The 16,463-nt window shown below is 36.8% G+C and overlaps 2 protein-coding genes, 1 long non-coding RNA gene and 4 other non-coding genes across 7 annotated transcripts; 1 reads left to right on the top strand and 6 right to left on the bottom strand.

Annotated features, from left to right (window-relative positions):
* Nucleotides 1-1,197: 1,197 nt before the first annotated feature.
* On the bottom strand, nt 1,198-1,293 carry LOC140764104 (small nucleolar RNA snoR8a). Its single transcript, XR_012104979.1, has one exon. It is a non-coding gene; the product is annotated as a small nucleolar RNA snoR8a (small nucleolar RNA).
* A 702-nt stretch (nt 1,294-1,995) lies between these two features.
* On the bottom strand, nt 1,996-2,087 carry LOC140764101 (small nucleolar RNA snoR8a). The gene has a single exon (XR_012104976.1). It is a non-coding gene; the product is annotated as a small nucleolar RNA snoR8a (small nucleolar RNA).
* A 123-nt stretch (nt 2,088-2,210) lies between these two features.
* LOC140764103 (small nucleolar RNA snoR8a) lies at nt 2,211-2,305 on the bottom strand. The gene has a single exon (XR_012104978.1). It is a non-coding gene; the product is annotated as a small nucleolar RNA snoR8a (small nucleolar RNA).
* Nucleotides 2,306-2,391: 86 nt separating this feature from the next.
* LOC140764113 (small nucleolar RNA snoR126) lies at nt 2,392-2,484 on the bottom strand. Its single transcript, XR_012104987.1, has one exon. It is a non-coding gene; the product is annotated as a small nucleolar RNA snoR126 (small nucleolar RNA).
* Nucleotides 2,485-7,212: 4,728 nt separating this feature from the next.
* On the top strand, nt 7,213-9,320 carry LOC140763913 (uncharacterized). The gene is made up of 3 exons (XR_012104917.1): nt 7,213-7,304; nt 8,677-8,861; nt 8,982-9,320. It is a non-coding gene; the product is annotated as an uncharacterized lncRNA (long non-coding RNA).
* Nucleotides 9,321-9,599: 279 nt separating this feature from the next.
* Nucleotides 9,600-11,046, bottom strand: LOC140763503 (uncharacterized). The gene is made up of 2 exons (XM_073101719.1): nt 10,322-11,046; nt 9,600-10,234 (listed from the first exon to the last, which is right to left on the bottom strand). Exons 1-2 carry the CDS (start codon nt 10,779-10,781, stop codon nt 9,789-9,791), a joined length of 906 nt encoding a protein of 301 aa, XP_072957820.1. The 5' UTR covers nt 10,782-11,046; the 3' UTR covers nt 9,600-9,788.
* A 3,923-nt stretch (nt 11,047-14,969) lies between these two features.
* On the bottom strand, nt 14,970-15,682 carry LOC140763289 (basic leucine zipper 4-like). Its single transcript, XM_073101412.1, has one exon. The coding sequence runs from the start codon at nt 15,623-15,625 to the stop codon at nt 15,128-15,130; it is 498 nt and encodes a 165-aa protein (XP_072957513.1). The 5' UTR covers nt 15,626-15,682; the 3' UTR covers nt 14,970-15,127.
* Nucleotides 15,683-16,463: the final 781 nt, after the last annotated feature.

The raw sequence follows: 16,463 nt of genomic DNA, 5'->3' as shown, positions 1-16,463 counted from the left end.
ATGGCGATAGTTAAGATCACAGGGGCAAGTTGCAACTCTCCTCTTCTATGTCCTCATGGCAAAGTTTGAGGCAAACCAAATGGATTTTGAGGTCAGGACAGGTGCAAATTGCCTAATTCCTTGACTACTGAAAAGAGCTCATTTGTGGATGCTTGCAAACCAGTCTTTTGTGTATATAGCACTACTTCTCTGTAAATGAAAATGATGTGTATAATTATATTTTATGTGACAAAATTAAAATTAGGATTTGACAAATGATTAAAATACATTTCGTAATGAATGTGGATGAAATAAGACAGATGATAGAGAGTGTAATTGAAATAATAGTTAATCAAAGTGATATTCTTTTCAAATATATATTAGTAATCAGCAAATAGAAAAAAAATATTAAAAAAAGATAAAAGAAAATTAAATATTAATAAACTAATATTGAGTGAATATTTACTTGTTATACTACTATGACAAAGCTTATTCGAGATTAAAAGTTTTCTTATTCTATACATGTGAACGTAGCCTTCAATCTTAAGCAGAAACAGAGAATTGTTGAATTGTGCCATGCTGGCCACTTCTCTAGGTTTAAAGAATCAAATAACTTTCTTCCAGTATAAAGATTTGCTATGTTTACAAATTAGAAGACCTAGATAATAAAGAAATTCAAGTCCATTACACAAACAAACTTTAAGGCCTTGTTTGTTTTAAAGCTATTTTTAGTCTTAATTTTTGAAGAGTTAACTAAGTTAGATATGAAAAAGATAAAAAAATATTTAGTTACTGAATCAAATTAGAAGTTCTGAATCAGTTCAAGAGAGATCTAAAAATTCAAAACAAACAAAGCTAAATATAAAGAAACTGCATCATGAGTTCATTCATGGCAGAACAGCAAACTATTACTGGTCATATCAACAGATCACAGTAGTATACAACAGGAAAAGAATTCACTGAGCCAAAAATATTGCTATTAACCCCAGGAAAGCCAATAAACTCGAGTACGAGTAAAATATTCTTACATCTTAGGACTTTTTTTTTCTTTTGATTGAAAGGAGCTCATTAATCAGCTAGACTTACACATCGGTTTACAAAGGAACCCCTGCTATCCTGATTTACAAAGGATTGAAGCTCAATTGGCAGTGGGTTGAGGCCTCCCCAAACCATCTCTCTACTCACTTGCCTGCCCCACTTGAACATCTTAGGAGTTTTTGGTGCTCATATTCGATGGGTGTAAAGGAATCTGTCATGCCAATGTCATTAGCATTCAGAACGAGGAATGAATGATTTTATGATCATCTCATGAATCATATACAGCAAAGAAGATACCATACTCAATCATAAACCTAAATTATCCACTAACTTACCATAAATTTTCAACATCCTAAGTTGTAGAAAGATAAAAAAGCATCGTCTTCCATTATTGATAGAAAAAAGTTACCATACAAAGAAAAGGGGCAATCAGTAAAGTAGAATATCTCATCATCTTCAAATTCATACAACAATAACTTAAACTACTTCAATCTAAAAAGATGTAGAATAAAAACATCAACCTCTGATATCATTATAATTTTCTGGAGGAAATCCAACAGCATAAGCTTGCTTTGCTGGAGTCGATTCATGGATGTCACAGCAGTAGCAAAGAGTTAATTACATAACTATGAAAGAACATACATAGGCATACAGAACAACAAACTATTATAATCAAAACAAGAGTTAATAACATAAATATGATTCAGTAAAAAAAGATATGAATCTAACATGAAGAAACTGTATCATAACAGAACAACAAACTATTATTGGTCATAATATGAAAGCACCACGCAAAAGTATATATAAAGAAGAAGCAAATGTAGTATAAATACAAGAATAACATATCTGTATGCTGATAGAAGAAAACTGCGAAAAATCTGGAAAAAGTCAATAAACCTAAAACATAGTCATTAACCCAAAGAAAAACAATAGATTCGATTCAGAATAAGATCTTTTTACTCCTGAGAAGTATTCATTTGGTGCTCATATTCTATGGGTGTAAAGGAGTCTGTCATGCCAATGGCATTAGCAATCAGAACGAGGAATGATTTTATAATCATCGCACCAATAATATACGGTAAGAAGATACCATACTCGAGCATAAACCCAAGTATCATCTCCCCAAGTTATAAATAAAACAAAACCAAAAAACTTTATACAAGAAGCAATACATTAAAACAGATAAAATTCAATGGTGCTCATATTCTATGGGTGTATCAAGAGTCTATCATGCCATGTTCAAAAGAACTCTGACCGAGGAATGACTTTTTATAATCACAGCACCATAAATCACAACCCCAGTGTTCCAAACACAACTTCAATAGAAAAATTAGCCGAGAAAACGATAAAGATCCGAACTTTAGGATACAAACTTTGGCTCAGACACGCACAAATAAGGTCATCAGGAATTGGTCACTAAATTCAAATAACATCAGCATCGAGAAATGAGATCTGTCATCACCGCCATGACTCAATGCTCAACGAAACAAAGTAACCAAAATCCAAATTTTGGGAGGAAAACGAGAGAAAATTTAGAGGCGAGCGTAACCCAAAAACCCATTATTTTGATCTTATAGATTAGGGCTTTAAACGCCTCGCATCGTTATCGGGAGCACTTCGGAGAGCCCAAGCTATCGATTTGAGAAGCGATAGTTGAACATATCGGAATCCAGCTCCCAAATAAACCCTTAAGGATCTAAATCAATCAAAAAATTGGAGTAAGGCAGGAAGATTTGAAACACCGGAAAGAGAAACGAGCCATCTGGTTGTTTATATAGTGAAGCCCTAAACCAAACCCTAGATTGGTTCGGTTTGCGGCTGTGGCGATACACAGATTTGGAGCGGCGACGTGTTTCTCCGTGATTGGGTGGAACTCGGCCTTTTAGATCTTGGTTAGTATGTGATGATACTTGGGCCGAAATATATATATCTAACAGTGGGTTGGGCTCCTTTCTATGAATCCTCGAAGATCACAACTACGAGAATACTTATATTTATTAAATAAATTATACGGATCATAAATAGTTATCATATTACACAAATTATTTAACTAATAAATTAGTTATAAATTAAAATTAAAATTAAAATAAATTGATATTTAATAATTAAGTAATCAACTCATTTATGAAACAAACTATATTATTTTAAAATCTAAACATGTTTAAAAGTCATTCCCGGCAAAAATTGCTACCCGGCATCAAGACCACCTAGAAAATTAAGCTCTTTTTTTTAAAAAAAAATTAATAAAGGGATTTTTCTCACCTTATGTTCCAATTATATTATAAATAAAGCTATCGCTTAGGGTGTTGCTCGATACTTTATTTATAAAATAATGAACCAGAATTCCACACGTAGACGCGTAGTAGTATATATATTATATAGTTACCATATGACAATTCAAAGATTGCTCTTGGAATCTTATTCCTTTCTCAAATATCCTTCTCCTTTACTTGATGTTAAGACTCTCTGTTTCTTTGCTGACCAAGTGTTTCTTCCACATATTAAACATCACCTTAATTAGATGACGATGAGTGCTAATATTCGTAAAACTAAGAAAGAAAGCAAGTTTGACTGCCCAATTAGAAGGCAAATCTCATTAATTCCTTGAGTCAAGCTCTAGATTTGACGAGTCCAAATCTGTGGGTTTCTTGTTTGCATTTATCCCCTTCTAGATCTCTTATTTTATGTGTAGGGCCCTCTAAAGTTGATATTTAGGTAATTTTGCTTTTATTATGACCCCTGCATGCATGACTTAAATACACTATGAATTAGTACACCCTAAAAGCAACTAAGGTGTACAAGAATATCTAATATAAACTCTTGTTTTGGCCTATCTACCTATGAAAATTAACCAATAATTAAATTTCAATCCCCCTTTTGTGAGCATTGTTCTCAAGTAAAGAAATTTCATTATTTTATCTATTAAATATTTCGAGTTTAACATATAGCTACGTAAAAGTAAGTAAAAGCTTTTAAAAGTGGTATACGAATAGATAAGTAGCTTTTATAAAAGGGGGTATAGATGCAAAAAAGACCCTTTAATCTCAGTCAATAGTTCTATGCAACTTTTTCCCACTAAGACTCCTCTTTTAACAGATGTAGTATCAAATATCAACCACGAAGTTTCCTTAATATTCCTCTAATCCATAAATGACGACCACGCTAATACAAAGCAAACGTCGCGTCCACGCCTAATATCTTTAGGTCTTTTTTTTTGTTTATAGAATTGCCGGTGAATTTTTCTTAAAATATCATAATTAGCATTGAAATTATTGAACTCTATTAAGGGGTGTTTGGTTGACTAATAGACTCTCAAAGTTCCAACCTTTAGCCTTCCACTCTTTGGGTTTCCCACTTCTCAAAATAACTGCCGAGAACCGTTACAGAGCATGCTTGAGACCTTCTTCTCCTCTTCTAATTCCTTAAACCTCTCCTCCTAACACCAGCCAAGTTGGGGGAAGTAAAGAGAAAAGAATCCGAAGGATGAATCACCAAAAGTCCATCTCCTTGGGAGGAAGAGTTCCCTTCTCATGGGAGAATCAGCCAGGCATATCCAAGGTCACCCCTCACGTAGAAGAGAGTAGCCCTACGCTTCCACCTCCACCTGTCTCCTCTGAGACACCAAGGGCTTTGAGCCATGGGTTGTATGTTCCGCTGCCGCCGTGCCCGTTCCAGCCGCCGCAGAGGAGAGGCGGCGGCAAGAGGGACCAGGAGGATGATCCGTTCTTCGCTGCCATGGTGGAGTGCACCAAGAGTGTGAAGAGAGGGGGGAGGAAGAGAGATGGGTGGCTTGGATTTGGGTTTCTATCTTGTAAGAGTAGTTTTGGGGTGAGGGAGAAGAACAGCTTGGTGAGGATGTCACAGCTCCCTGAGTTTGATCCAAAGGAGAAATAATTTTTGTTTTTGTTTTAATTGTGATGCATTAAACTTGGTTGATATGAATGTTTGGTGTGATTCTTCTCTTCCTATTTTTGAAAATTATCCTCATAATTTAGTTTCCAAACGCGTGAACTCGAACTATAGTTTGGTGGACCTTGACTACTTGTTAGCTTTGACTCTTCTGATGCCAATTGCATGCATGCTTATTGCATGCATGACTTGGAAGCTTATCAAAATGGCTTATTGTGCTTGGCATACTTATCTTGTTAATTAATCTAATGGAGGACATTATTATCTTTTATATTAATGTTCTTAGGTATGAGGAATGTCAGTGTCATGGGCGGCCGAAAATTAAAACCTGATGGTTGGCATTCATAGTGTGAATAATTAATAGAAAATAAAACACTGCTACCCTTTCTCTGTATACCTTTTAATAAATATAATAATTGAAAAGACAAGACTACTCTTAACTAAAAGAAATATGTAAAAATTAGAATAATGATATCTTCACATTTTTATATTAAAATTGTTTAAAATTTAAAAACAGCTAGTTAACTTCTGTAGGTATCCATGTAAATATATATATATATATATAGTGTGTTTTGAGGGTTATCCATCCAAATATCAATGAGAATTTTTTTAGAAGGCTATGCATCTAAAAGAGAAAAAAAATATAATATGAGTTAATTTTAGGGGAATAGAAATTCATTTTATGTTCGCCTAAACGTAATATGAAGTGTTTATTTCTAAAAGAAAGAAAGAAGGAGAAAGATACATGGGTTCATTTTAATAAAACTTATAATGACGTTTATGAATTTCTATGTGATAAGATTAAAAATATAACTTATATCTTTTCATATATTATATTTTTTGACTACAAGTCAAACTATGATTTCATTACAGTTTGATTAATTAATGGATGTATCGTGAAACTAGCTTGATCAAGCTATTAGGGTAACCATACGGCGACTAGGTAGGTTGAGATAATTAAGTATATCTTTTGATTCTAAACTCAAACACTTAGCTTTGTTTAAGAGAACAAATGACATAATATTAATCTTAATATATAATGACCAAGAAGCCTTTTTTGTTTTACATCAACTAATTAGAAAAGTAACTTTTTGTGAAAATATATATCTTGTTGTCTTATGCTTCTATCATCTTAATCTATATTTTTTTTTTTTACATTTTAGACTAAACTACAAAAATTTTAAAATGGTCAAAAGTCTAACACAGAGTTACTTTTACCGTTAGTTTTGAAAGAAAAACTACAAAAGATGTGGTGAAGTGACACAAATAAGAATGAGTAGCCCAACAATGAGAAGAAGCCCAAACAAATCTATACCTCCACCCAGTCCCAAATGTGGGGTTAAATAGTAAAATAGGTACGTTGGATCCAAGCCCAACATTAGTCTTTCAGTGGAGTAGGTTTGAGAGGAGAGGGAGAACAAAATGGTTTCCACAGTTTAAGATTGAAGGTAAGACAAACACAGGATACACCTTCGAAGAATCCAATGCTAATTTTTAATATGCACATGAATCCATGGGTTCGGTTCTTTGTATCAAGAACTTGTGAGCATCTCTTTAACTTGTGAGCATCTCTTTTTGTCAGCTACCATTTAATGGTTCTTAATTACTCTATGTATTCCTTGTCTGTTTTTTTAGGTCCTCAATTAATGGAGCTTTGAGGGCCCAGACAAATTTTTGTGGTCCTAATTTGATCAAATTTGTGAGAATTATAGCATGTAATTTACTGTTTGGACCCAAGTAATTAAACTTCATGGATGTTATTTAATTTATAGGTTTACAATGGCGATGGAGTTGGACCTTTATTTAGTAGTAAAGAGTTGGTACAACTAGCTTGAGATTTGACTTTGATTCTCTCTGCCTAATTGCATCTGAGCAGTTTAGGTTAGGAAGAGTTTTAATTGTACAGCTACCTAGGTTGGCTACTTTACCAAAGTAACTCTTGCCTTAGAAGTAAAGCAATGCCTTCCATTTGCATTCTTTTAGCTTTTGAAGTGATATTAGTAATGTAGAGTTTAAGTGTCAATTTGAGAATTTTTAAGAATGTTCCAGCTAGTTAAAAGTAGATAGTAGCAAACATTGCATCAAGACTATATGCCAAACTAATGGTGATGGACTTGGTTTTCATGATGAAACATCTGACTAATCTTGTAACAATGATTGCATTTAAATCTGTTGATAAATATAAGCTATCTCGTTTCCATGTGGAAAGATTGCAGACAGTACCAGTTGGTTGTCTTGATAGTCTTGTAGCACCTGAAATCTGCTTGTAACTTTGTACAGGGCATGGTTTCTTTCAGCTTTTTGATTTGTTTTGGCCATTCAAAAAGACCGGTGCTGTGGAGGATGGGATTCGTGCATGTTCTCAGATCTGTTTCAAGGTATATTTACTGTCTCCTGCATACTATTCGACGAAAAGTCTGAAAGAGATGGCACTAGATCTTCATTTATACTCTTCGGGGTGATCTTTTACAAGACCAAATCTTTATTCAGTATTGTCTTTTACCCCTTTTTGTGTGCACCATCAATTTTTTGAGTAATACTGCTCCTACCCTGGCCTTATGCATTCTTGTATGATAGTAGAGAGGGAACACATCTCTGGCAAAGTGTATGCCTTTTGAATTCTGGTAACAAGACAACAATCACGTTGCTCATTTTTCCTCCATTTGTTCAGTCGTCTCTTTCTTGTTTGTTTCTCTATTTCACTTTTTCTATCTTGATGGATTGTATGTTTGAGAATCTTACTAATTAGTTATCTAACTCAGCTCGTACATAAGTGTACTGTGTACTCGTTCGCTTTCTTCTTGGCATTAGACTAAGATTAGCTTGTACATACTTGTGTCTAACTTGTCTTAAGACTTTCTTGATTCCTCCAACATTCTAGCTTAGTCAAATGGCCTACGCCATGTGCAGAGGAGGAGATGATATATTTTTATGAAGGCAATAAGCATGGTCGATCTACTTGGAAAAGGATTGCTAGCTTTGCATAATAAAACCTTTTCTCATTTGTCCTTTGCGATGCACGTGCGACAGACTAGATAACAGAAGCTTGCAAAGTATCCGAGGTGTTGATAAGCACTGTCTTTGTCTTTTGCAGTTAAGTGCTGTTCTAATATTAAGCAGAAGGATCAAGGCTGGGCTAAGAAGTTGACTGATAGAGTAACAACAACAGTTACACAATAATAATTTGACTCTGAATCACTTATATTAAGTCTTTGTCCTTTCTTGAATAGTTTAGAGTCAGTTTACACTTAATTTACTGGCAAATCTCAAGGTCTGAAATATCTTACTTACATTTTTTTCCTGGCTGTGGTATGGCCAATGCTCCCTCTCCAATTTACAAATGCCTTCAATGCTCGAGATGTGCAAATTCTCCTTCATTTGCATGTGTTTAGAGTTGCACAGTGAACAGTAAAAAGTCCATTGAAATTTCATGGCTTCCTGTATAACATTAACTATGTCAGTTGTTGCTGTTCAATTTGTTAGTATAGTAACTCAAGTTATATGCACAACTCTTAGTATTGATGCATTTCCAATCTTTGATACTTGAATTTTTTTTTCCAGTAACGAGTCCTCAAAAACTTTTAGTATTGATGCGTTCCAACCTTCGATACTTGAAATTTTTTCCAGTAACTAGTCCTCAAAGACTCATATGTGTGATTATGTATGACCCTCAAAATTGTGATGCATGGACTCATAGCATAACTTAGGAAGCACAATAGATAAGATGATAACACTTCATAGGAAATGCAGGTGGAGATAGCTTAAGGTAGCACAATCTCTATATCATCTCTCCTCTGTGGTGGTGGTTGAAGGTATCAACATCATCCTGCAACCTTCATGGATCATGTGTCATTAATATGCACATGGTATGGTTGCATGAAGGACTGCGACAGCTCTATATTACGCCGTTCCACCAATCCTCATTACAAGTACAGGTTTATATACAGAAGCTCAAATATATTCTCTTTAATTAAATATATTTATTTTTCTCTCAACCAAAAATTTCTTTGCTTCTTTTGTGATGTCTTTTTTTTTTTTTTTTAAAAAAAAAAAAGGATTTTGGAGGGGAAGCAGTAAAGCAACATAGAGCCAAGGAGGGTCATGGCTTCTTCTCTTCCCAGTTGAGACATTATAATGTTAAACTAGAGGTCCTCCTTTTCTATTCAGAGCTGCATAAATGAAGCACTAGCAATCAAGTATGGATTGGCCATTGAGTAAGCCTTTAATTGTGAAAGGTAAGGAAATTTTGGGAGCAGAGGGAGTTACATCAACTCAATTCCATATTGCAAAGTCAGATACTCTTTGTTGGTTTACAATGTCAACTTGCCATGCAATATGTGATAAAGAAAGGGTATTTTTTTTTTTTACCTTTTGGCACTTAAACCAAATGGAGTTTGCGGTAAATTTCTGAATTCTATCTTGTGGAGAATCCACTTGCTTTGTATTTATTTTTTACAGTCAAAATTAACTTATCTAGCCTTATCTGGTTCAAGTTTAATCAATTAACTTTGTCCCCTTCTCTAGCTGTGTGGGGGTATCCTGAAAGAAGTACCAGCTGCCATCTTCTCTGCATTTGTAACCATGGCTAACCTGAAATAAAATTAGGGCATGGCAAGCACTTCAGCCCTATAGTTTAGTGTCATTGGATACTAGATGAATCCAAAACTTGTTGGTAGCTTGTAAAAAATTAAGTACAAACACCTTTGACTTCTAAGTTAATCCAACTAAAACAACCACAACATTTTGTCTTCTTCCTTTGCTATTATAATTATACTAAACTACTATCTAACCTAGTACCCAATAAAGAGAAGACAAAAGAACTTGGCTAATAGAAAGAACTAACTTTCATAATGTAGTAGTTATTAAGATCTACAAGTTTTTAATGTACAATGAGAGCTTAGAATGTCCATTACTGCCTCCCTCCTGATATCTTCAAAGATTTGAGTCTCTATCTCCATTCCAATCTCTTTCCTCTCTGACTGGAATTGCCTCCACTCTCTGCTAGGTCTTGAGAAATCTAAATGTATCAAATGGGTTAGTTTAGCTATGTCTCCTCTCAGCTTCTCCCATGAGATGATCTGCTCCTCAATGAGCTTGCCAGTCCTCTGGGGGCTCAAACATTCATGGGAGTCCCAGATCATCTCTTCCACTTCTTTTACACATTCTGATAGAAGCTGGCCTGATTGATTTATCTTGCAATTGTGAGGAACAGGAGAGGTAGATCCAATAATCTCCTCAAAATCTAGCCAAGAAGCTTGAGCAGTCTGTTTTGGTGAACTACCTGAGGTTGATGGCTTCTCATCCTTAACTGCAAATTAAGAAGGAGAAAGAAACAAACATAAGCATAATTCATGTATGTTGGTAAATAAACTTAGATAGTTATGAGTAGAGGAACCTTGATCAGAATGCATATCAAGAACTGATACAGGACTGAGTTGCCTGGAATCCTCCATTGCCTTCCATGGGAAATCTCCATCTGATTCGCCTTCGTCGATGTCGCAAGAGCTAGAAAGGCGCCGGAATTCCGGCAAATTGGGCTTTCCCCCCATCTCACAGAAGCAGCTAAAGACTTGCATTGTTCTCTTCTTAATCACCTTCTGATACACAAAATTAACCAATGCATACCTCAGAACACCACCTCTTCTCTTGAAGCCATATCTGCAGAGCCTCAATAGCCGACTGCAAGCACTCAGAGAGCAGCATCTGCCAACTGATGGAGACTTCAGTGCCCTGCTAGAATACCCATTCTCCAGAAGGTAGACATCCAGCAAGAAAGGCTCTTGCTGCTCCTGTAGCAGCTCAGATAGCCTCCTTCCATACTGCATTTGTTTGGGAACTTTGGAGAGAGAGGCCATTGATCTGAACTAAGAGGAAGATGAGGAAATGTGGCTCAAAGATGGACTAATAACTAAGTAACAGAGAACAAATATCCATTTTCCTCAAAATGCAAAGCCAAGACACCCTTGAGCCCACCCATACATGGAAAGAATCACTGGGCTGTTTGTTAGCCTTTTGCTTGATGGGAGCTCACCATGCTCATAATAAGCAAATCATTCCTCTTCATCAACACCACCATATTGGTAGAGAAATGGGGATGTGGGTCTAAGTAAGATGGATGGCTAGGATACACCATCATGCGTACCAAAGACTGGCCAAAAGAAAAGTTTTGGCAAGTATCTTATGGTCCCCTCCTGGTTGTTGGGTAGTGGAGGAAAAGGCATGAGCCCATGACAACAGAGAATGGCAGTGGAAAAGATTGAGCTGATTTGTTGTTGGGATTTGGTTGAGTGTAGTGGCTAATTTCATGCCCAAATGCTCCAAAAATTTACAAGATTTTACCAAAACCATCATATATATTTGTAGTGCTAATTTTTAATGCTTCGAGAGTGGCACTGATAGAATACAATGTCAGAATATTTTTGAGGCATTAAAAAGCAAAATGCATATATGATTATAAAAAACAGAATGTGGTGTATTGTTTTTAAATATATTTTCCTAAGATTTGAACTTTCCCTTATGCTCCCAAAGCCTAAGGCATGTGTTAAGGCCTCAAAACTCTCCTCCCTGCTCCTCTTCCGGTGGACAATCCAAGCCACTTTAGGATTTATTTCTCCATGCCTCTCCACCCAAGAAAGGCTACAAGACATGGACAACATGACTCTCTCCTTAGCTCTTGCATGCTTTAGAGTCAAGATGCTTGTGAATTTGCTCACAGAGGTGGCCCCACTCGCCACCTCAACTCAGAGAGCTTTAGATGCAAACTTTGGGCAAGTCACAAGTACACAAATAAAAGCAAAGATAATGGATCTGCTCTCATAGATTGATGGGCCTCAGAGGTTACCAGAAAAATAAAATACGGTAGCTCTCTGCTATGAATGATTCAAAATTTGGCCTGGCCCATGGAGGAAACTGTCCTGCGCCTTGCACCAAATTTTGTCAACCTGCAACCCCACCAATGACAAGAAATCAATTTCTCGTCAAATATGAGTATTTGATCCAAGTGGAGTACGAGTAGGTGCCTCTGCAAGTATATATATATATATATATATATCTATCTTTTCTCTCGTTTTGAGCATCAAAGTGTTTACGAACAACTCCTAGTTTTGAGCGATTGAGTTGAGTCCTTCTTGATCAGCCACCTTTTCTGATGTAAAACAGTCGTTTGCCTGGCCTGTCATGTATTAAACCATCACTTTAATTTACTTCGAGAGAAAAGGCCTCTCAAAAGAATTGAATCATGCACAGGAGTCTCTGCGTGCCAAAGCATATACATAAAGACTGATAGGGCATGTCATGTGATGCAGATTATATTTGCTAACTAATGACTATAATTAAGATATATGGTGCATGAGTGGAAGTTGCAATTTTATTGCACTAGCAGGGTACTAAACTTTTCTCCTTGTTTCCCCTTTTCTCTGCTGCTTTTTTCTTTTCTTTTTTCTGTTCAGTTGATATCCCTCTTGAATTTACTAGGGTTAATTATGCTTGGATTATTCCTCATTTTCATATAAATCTTTTTTTGTTGATATTTTGACTCCATCAATTATCTAATGTATCCTATCCTCTCTCTCTCAAAGGATCACTCGCCGCCGATGAGATCCCCCGTCTCCCTCTCCTCACCTCTTCCTTCTCTTTCTCCTATAAAGCTTTCCTCATCTTCCTTTCCTCTTTCTTTCGAAAGTTTTTTTTCTTTTTCTCTATGTTCTTTTCCACCCTCACCAGTTTCGTCCACTTGTGTTTTTTTCTCTCTCTCCACCATGTTTTCACATCGTCATCGCTGTTAGTCGGGCGTTGTCCACTTCCAGTTCCTCCTTATCAGTGCTCCCCCTCCCATTTCTTATCCATTGTCTTTGTTCCCACTTGCCGTCCACTATAGTTGTCTTCCATTTTATTGTCTGCAACTGCCCTCTACCTCGCCTGTTGTCAGTGGCCCCCTCCCTTGTCACTACTATACACCTTATAACCACTTGCAACCGCCTTCATCTCGTCTCTATCTGACCCAGTCTCGCCCTGCCCTACTTTGGCCATGGGCATTAGTCCCTTTTGTATTACGACTTGTTTGTATATCTTCTTGTTATTTTGTTCATGTTAAAGGTTGGAGTTTCTTCTCCAGCATTTTGGAGATCCATAGAGTTGTGCTTCTATATTTGTCGGATTGTGACAAAGCAGCAGGCTGATATTAAGTCTTTTGCGTCTATGTATCTTCTATGTTTGTTCTTCTTGATATATATATATATATATATTATTGTTTGTGCCCTAAGGTTTGATATCTTATTTTCTTTGTTAGGATGTTTATTGTTATAACAATATTTAAGTGAGATGCTTTTGTTAAATAAAATTATTATTTTCTAATAGTTTTTAAGCTTTTAGAGAAGTTGGTTGGTTGATACAATATCATTATCCTGAGTTTGAAATCTTTACTTTGAAAACTCAATCCTTAAGTTAAAAATAAAAAGAATAGAAGAAAAGATGGCAAAAAAAAAAAACTAGTTAAATTTTACCAAGGCAAGAGCAAATCAGCAAGTACCATGCAGTAAATATTTTTTCTATCTTCGTATGATATAGTACTTTAGGTTTATGTTGTTTTTAAATTATATGCCTCTATGACCAACCCTTTTTTTATGAAGTTAAAAGCTGGATATAGGTCGGATAAATGACCAACCTCTTTAGATAAAGACACTTAGGCTTCACAAAGCTTTTAGCTAATATGGTAAGTTGCATAATCTAGGCTTTAAGCCATGTGCATTGCTGAATAATTGTTTCGAATCAAACGTCATCGAGGCTTACTGCAAACCGTCGCGTTATTGAGCTCTCTTCCAAGTCAACAGCACTGTCAAGCCGTTAATCAAGTTATCAAACCACCAAACAATTTTTTCTATAAGAGTATTTGGAGTTAGAGTTAAATAAATGATCTCTTTAGTTATGAAAAAAATACCTATCAACTTTACTGAGTTGTTGTTCACTATAAATAACCCCCTTTTCCTTTCTGCTGCCAAAAATGTTACACATGAGGCTGCACCTAATGATGTTTGTAAGAATGTCTCAGAACTTAAACAATAAGCATGGCGAAAAGTAAGTATTAAATGCTACTGCGAACAAGAGTAGGTTTGCAATGAATAGAGGCAGTTGGTAATACTTTGACAAGATAAATAGGATAACTATTTATCCTTCTCCATATCTCGGCAATGACTCATACTATCAAAGAGCTACTACAAACTCTCAAACAATGAGAGATGCCTCAAATTTATCTACAACCACAGACAACCTAATTTTTGCACCGAGAAACAATAATAATAATAATAATAATAATAATAAAATGTTAGGCTTTGATATATCGAAATCCTAATTGTGATTTGATTAGCTATATGATCATCAATGGATTCAGATAATCTGACTGCAGGAAATGCCAAATTCACAGACAAGAATTGAAGAGTTAGGTAAGAGGGGGAGTGGGAGGAAAGAAACAACCATTTAGTTTTAATTATATATATATATATATTATACTTTTTAATTACCAAAGTCAAGTGGTAATATTGCATCCAGTGTGACATCGCATTCCAAATTTCCAATCCTGCCGTCATTGAGAGGTACGTTGATGCAAACATGCACTATAAGAAACCCATCTACCCACTAAACATAATTCCAAGCATCGAAGGGCAAAATCGTCATTTAGATTAGGCGTCGCTCTCATTTCGACGTGGCGATCGTGACATGCGATTGACAAAATTTGGAATGATCGTTACGTGATGGATATAAAAGTTAGCCCATAAAGCTAACTAATTAGTTAATTAATGGGAGCATTCCAAGGTATAATTGGGCCATAAAGACACTTTATTTGTATTATTAATTGCTCCATGAAGTGGCAACCACACATAATTTCTACTATTTGGTTAAAACATCACACCTGACGCAAATCTCGATGCAGCGTGTTAGTAGTAGACTCAGGAGCAGGAGCAGGAGGAGGAGAGCAGTTCAATCTTAGCGTGAGTAATTTACGTTCCCATGTTGGTGACGTGAGTTTTGAGATTATTTAGACGCAAACAAAAACGAATAAAAGGAGTGATTTTAACCTTAATTACGATATTTTTACAATCTTTCCTTCTTTAGTTAAAAAATGACAGAAGAAAAAGACCGTTATGTCCTCGTCATCAGCGGTTCAAAATTTCCCCCAAATAGTTTTTTTTAAGTAGTTGTGCTTGTACTACGCGATTAGGGACGCTAGGGTTTGCTCGAATCCCGAGGACGATGACATCATCAGACGGTGGAGCTGCCGCAATACGAGGACCCTACGGGCCTCGGATAGCCGCCGCCGTAGGTAAGCGGATTCGGATCGGATCCGGTCGTTGTCTCGGCGGACGAGGAGGCAGCGTTGGACGACGGCGCCGACCCGGCCCGTTAGTTCTCTGTTCTCGGATCGGAGCCGGGTGAGTTGGGTCCGGAGCTCCTCTAGGCGGCGCTGCTTCCGCATGCGGGAGCGGCGTGCGGACTCGCGGTTCGAGATCATGCGGCGGAGCCGCCGCTGCTCTGCCGGGGAGAGGGACCGGTCCGGTTCGTCGGAACAGGGCGGATCGGATTCTGGGGTTGGGATCGCATCCGGGATCTCCCATGGGGTCAACCCGAACCCGAAATCGAAGTCGGGGTCGGGGAGGGAGAAGGGGAAGGGTACGGCGAGGGCTTCGTCGAAGGACAGCATGGTCATCACATCCACTATAACGAGGGGTAGAAAGGAGAGTAGGAGAAAAGGGAAGAACGATGAGGAAGGGAGGGCTATTTATAGGGCTGGAGGAGGTTGGGTTAGGGGTACCCGTCGTTAATTGGAGGAGCTTGCGTGGCAAGGGGAGTTTGTAGATTTTGGAATCTCAAAGGGCTTGTCTGCAAAAAATCGACGGTGGATTCGAAGTCGCGCATAAAATATTCTATAGGCCCGAGGATCTTTTTGACACTAGTGGTTAAGATTCGGTGAGTGGGACATCCCGGGCCCCACGAGAAATTTAGCTTAAGCACGAAGTAACGGCGAGCGAAATAACACCTAGCTGATACGTGTCGGTTGCTGACTGGATCGATACTGTGAACGTGGAGGCTTCAGTCTTGATGGAGAAGTTTACTGCAGGCTGGACACTTGGCGGCACCGAACTGGCCGATATCTCTGATAAATTGAAGAAATCTTCTGCAAAGATTCCCTTAGAATACGAAGAATATTCAATCATACACCAAATGTTAAAACTAAAGCTTTGATTTGATATCACTCCATTAGAATGAACTGGAAACTCTAGCTACCGCTTGGTAAATTATATATCTATCAATTAGAAAAAAAATCTGCACAACAACAGCCGCCATCGATCGAATCAAACTATTAAATCGACCAACTAAGCTACCGAATAATTTTCTCTATACTAATTATTTAAAATTAAAGATGATTCTATAACCTATCATTGGTCTTATTGAATAGTATCTACCAACTATCCACATTTATAACGCTTACTACTGTGATGGTAAAATTAACAAATTTTTTTTTTTGAAATAATATAATATTCATT

The sequence above is a fragment of the Typha angustifolia genome, chromosome 7 (genome assembly GCF_048772165.1).
Source record: "Typha angustifolia cultivar Huaian chromosome 7, ASM4877216v1, whole genome shotgun sequence".
NCBI lineage: Eukaryota > Viridiplantae > Streptophyta > Magnoliopsida > Poales > Typhaceae > Typha > Typha angustifolia.
This window is presented reverse-complemented; position numbering and strand designations above follow the sequence as displayed.

Coding starts and splice junctions, on each gene's coding strand:
- LOC140763503 (XM_073101719.1), bottom strand. CDS start 10,781: ATGGCCTCTCTCTCCAAAGTTCCCAAACAAATGCAGTATGGAAGGAGG. Junction 10,235..10,321: donor TGATATGCATTCTGATCAAG/GTTCCTCTACTC, acceptor CTTAATTTGCAG/TTAAGGATGAGAAGCCATCA.
- LOC140763289 (XM_073101412.1), bottom strand. CDS start 15,625: ATGACCATGCTGTCCTTCGACGAAGCCCTCGCCGTACCCTTCCCCTTC.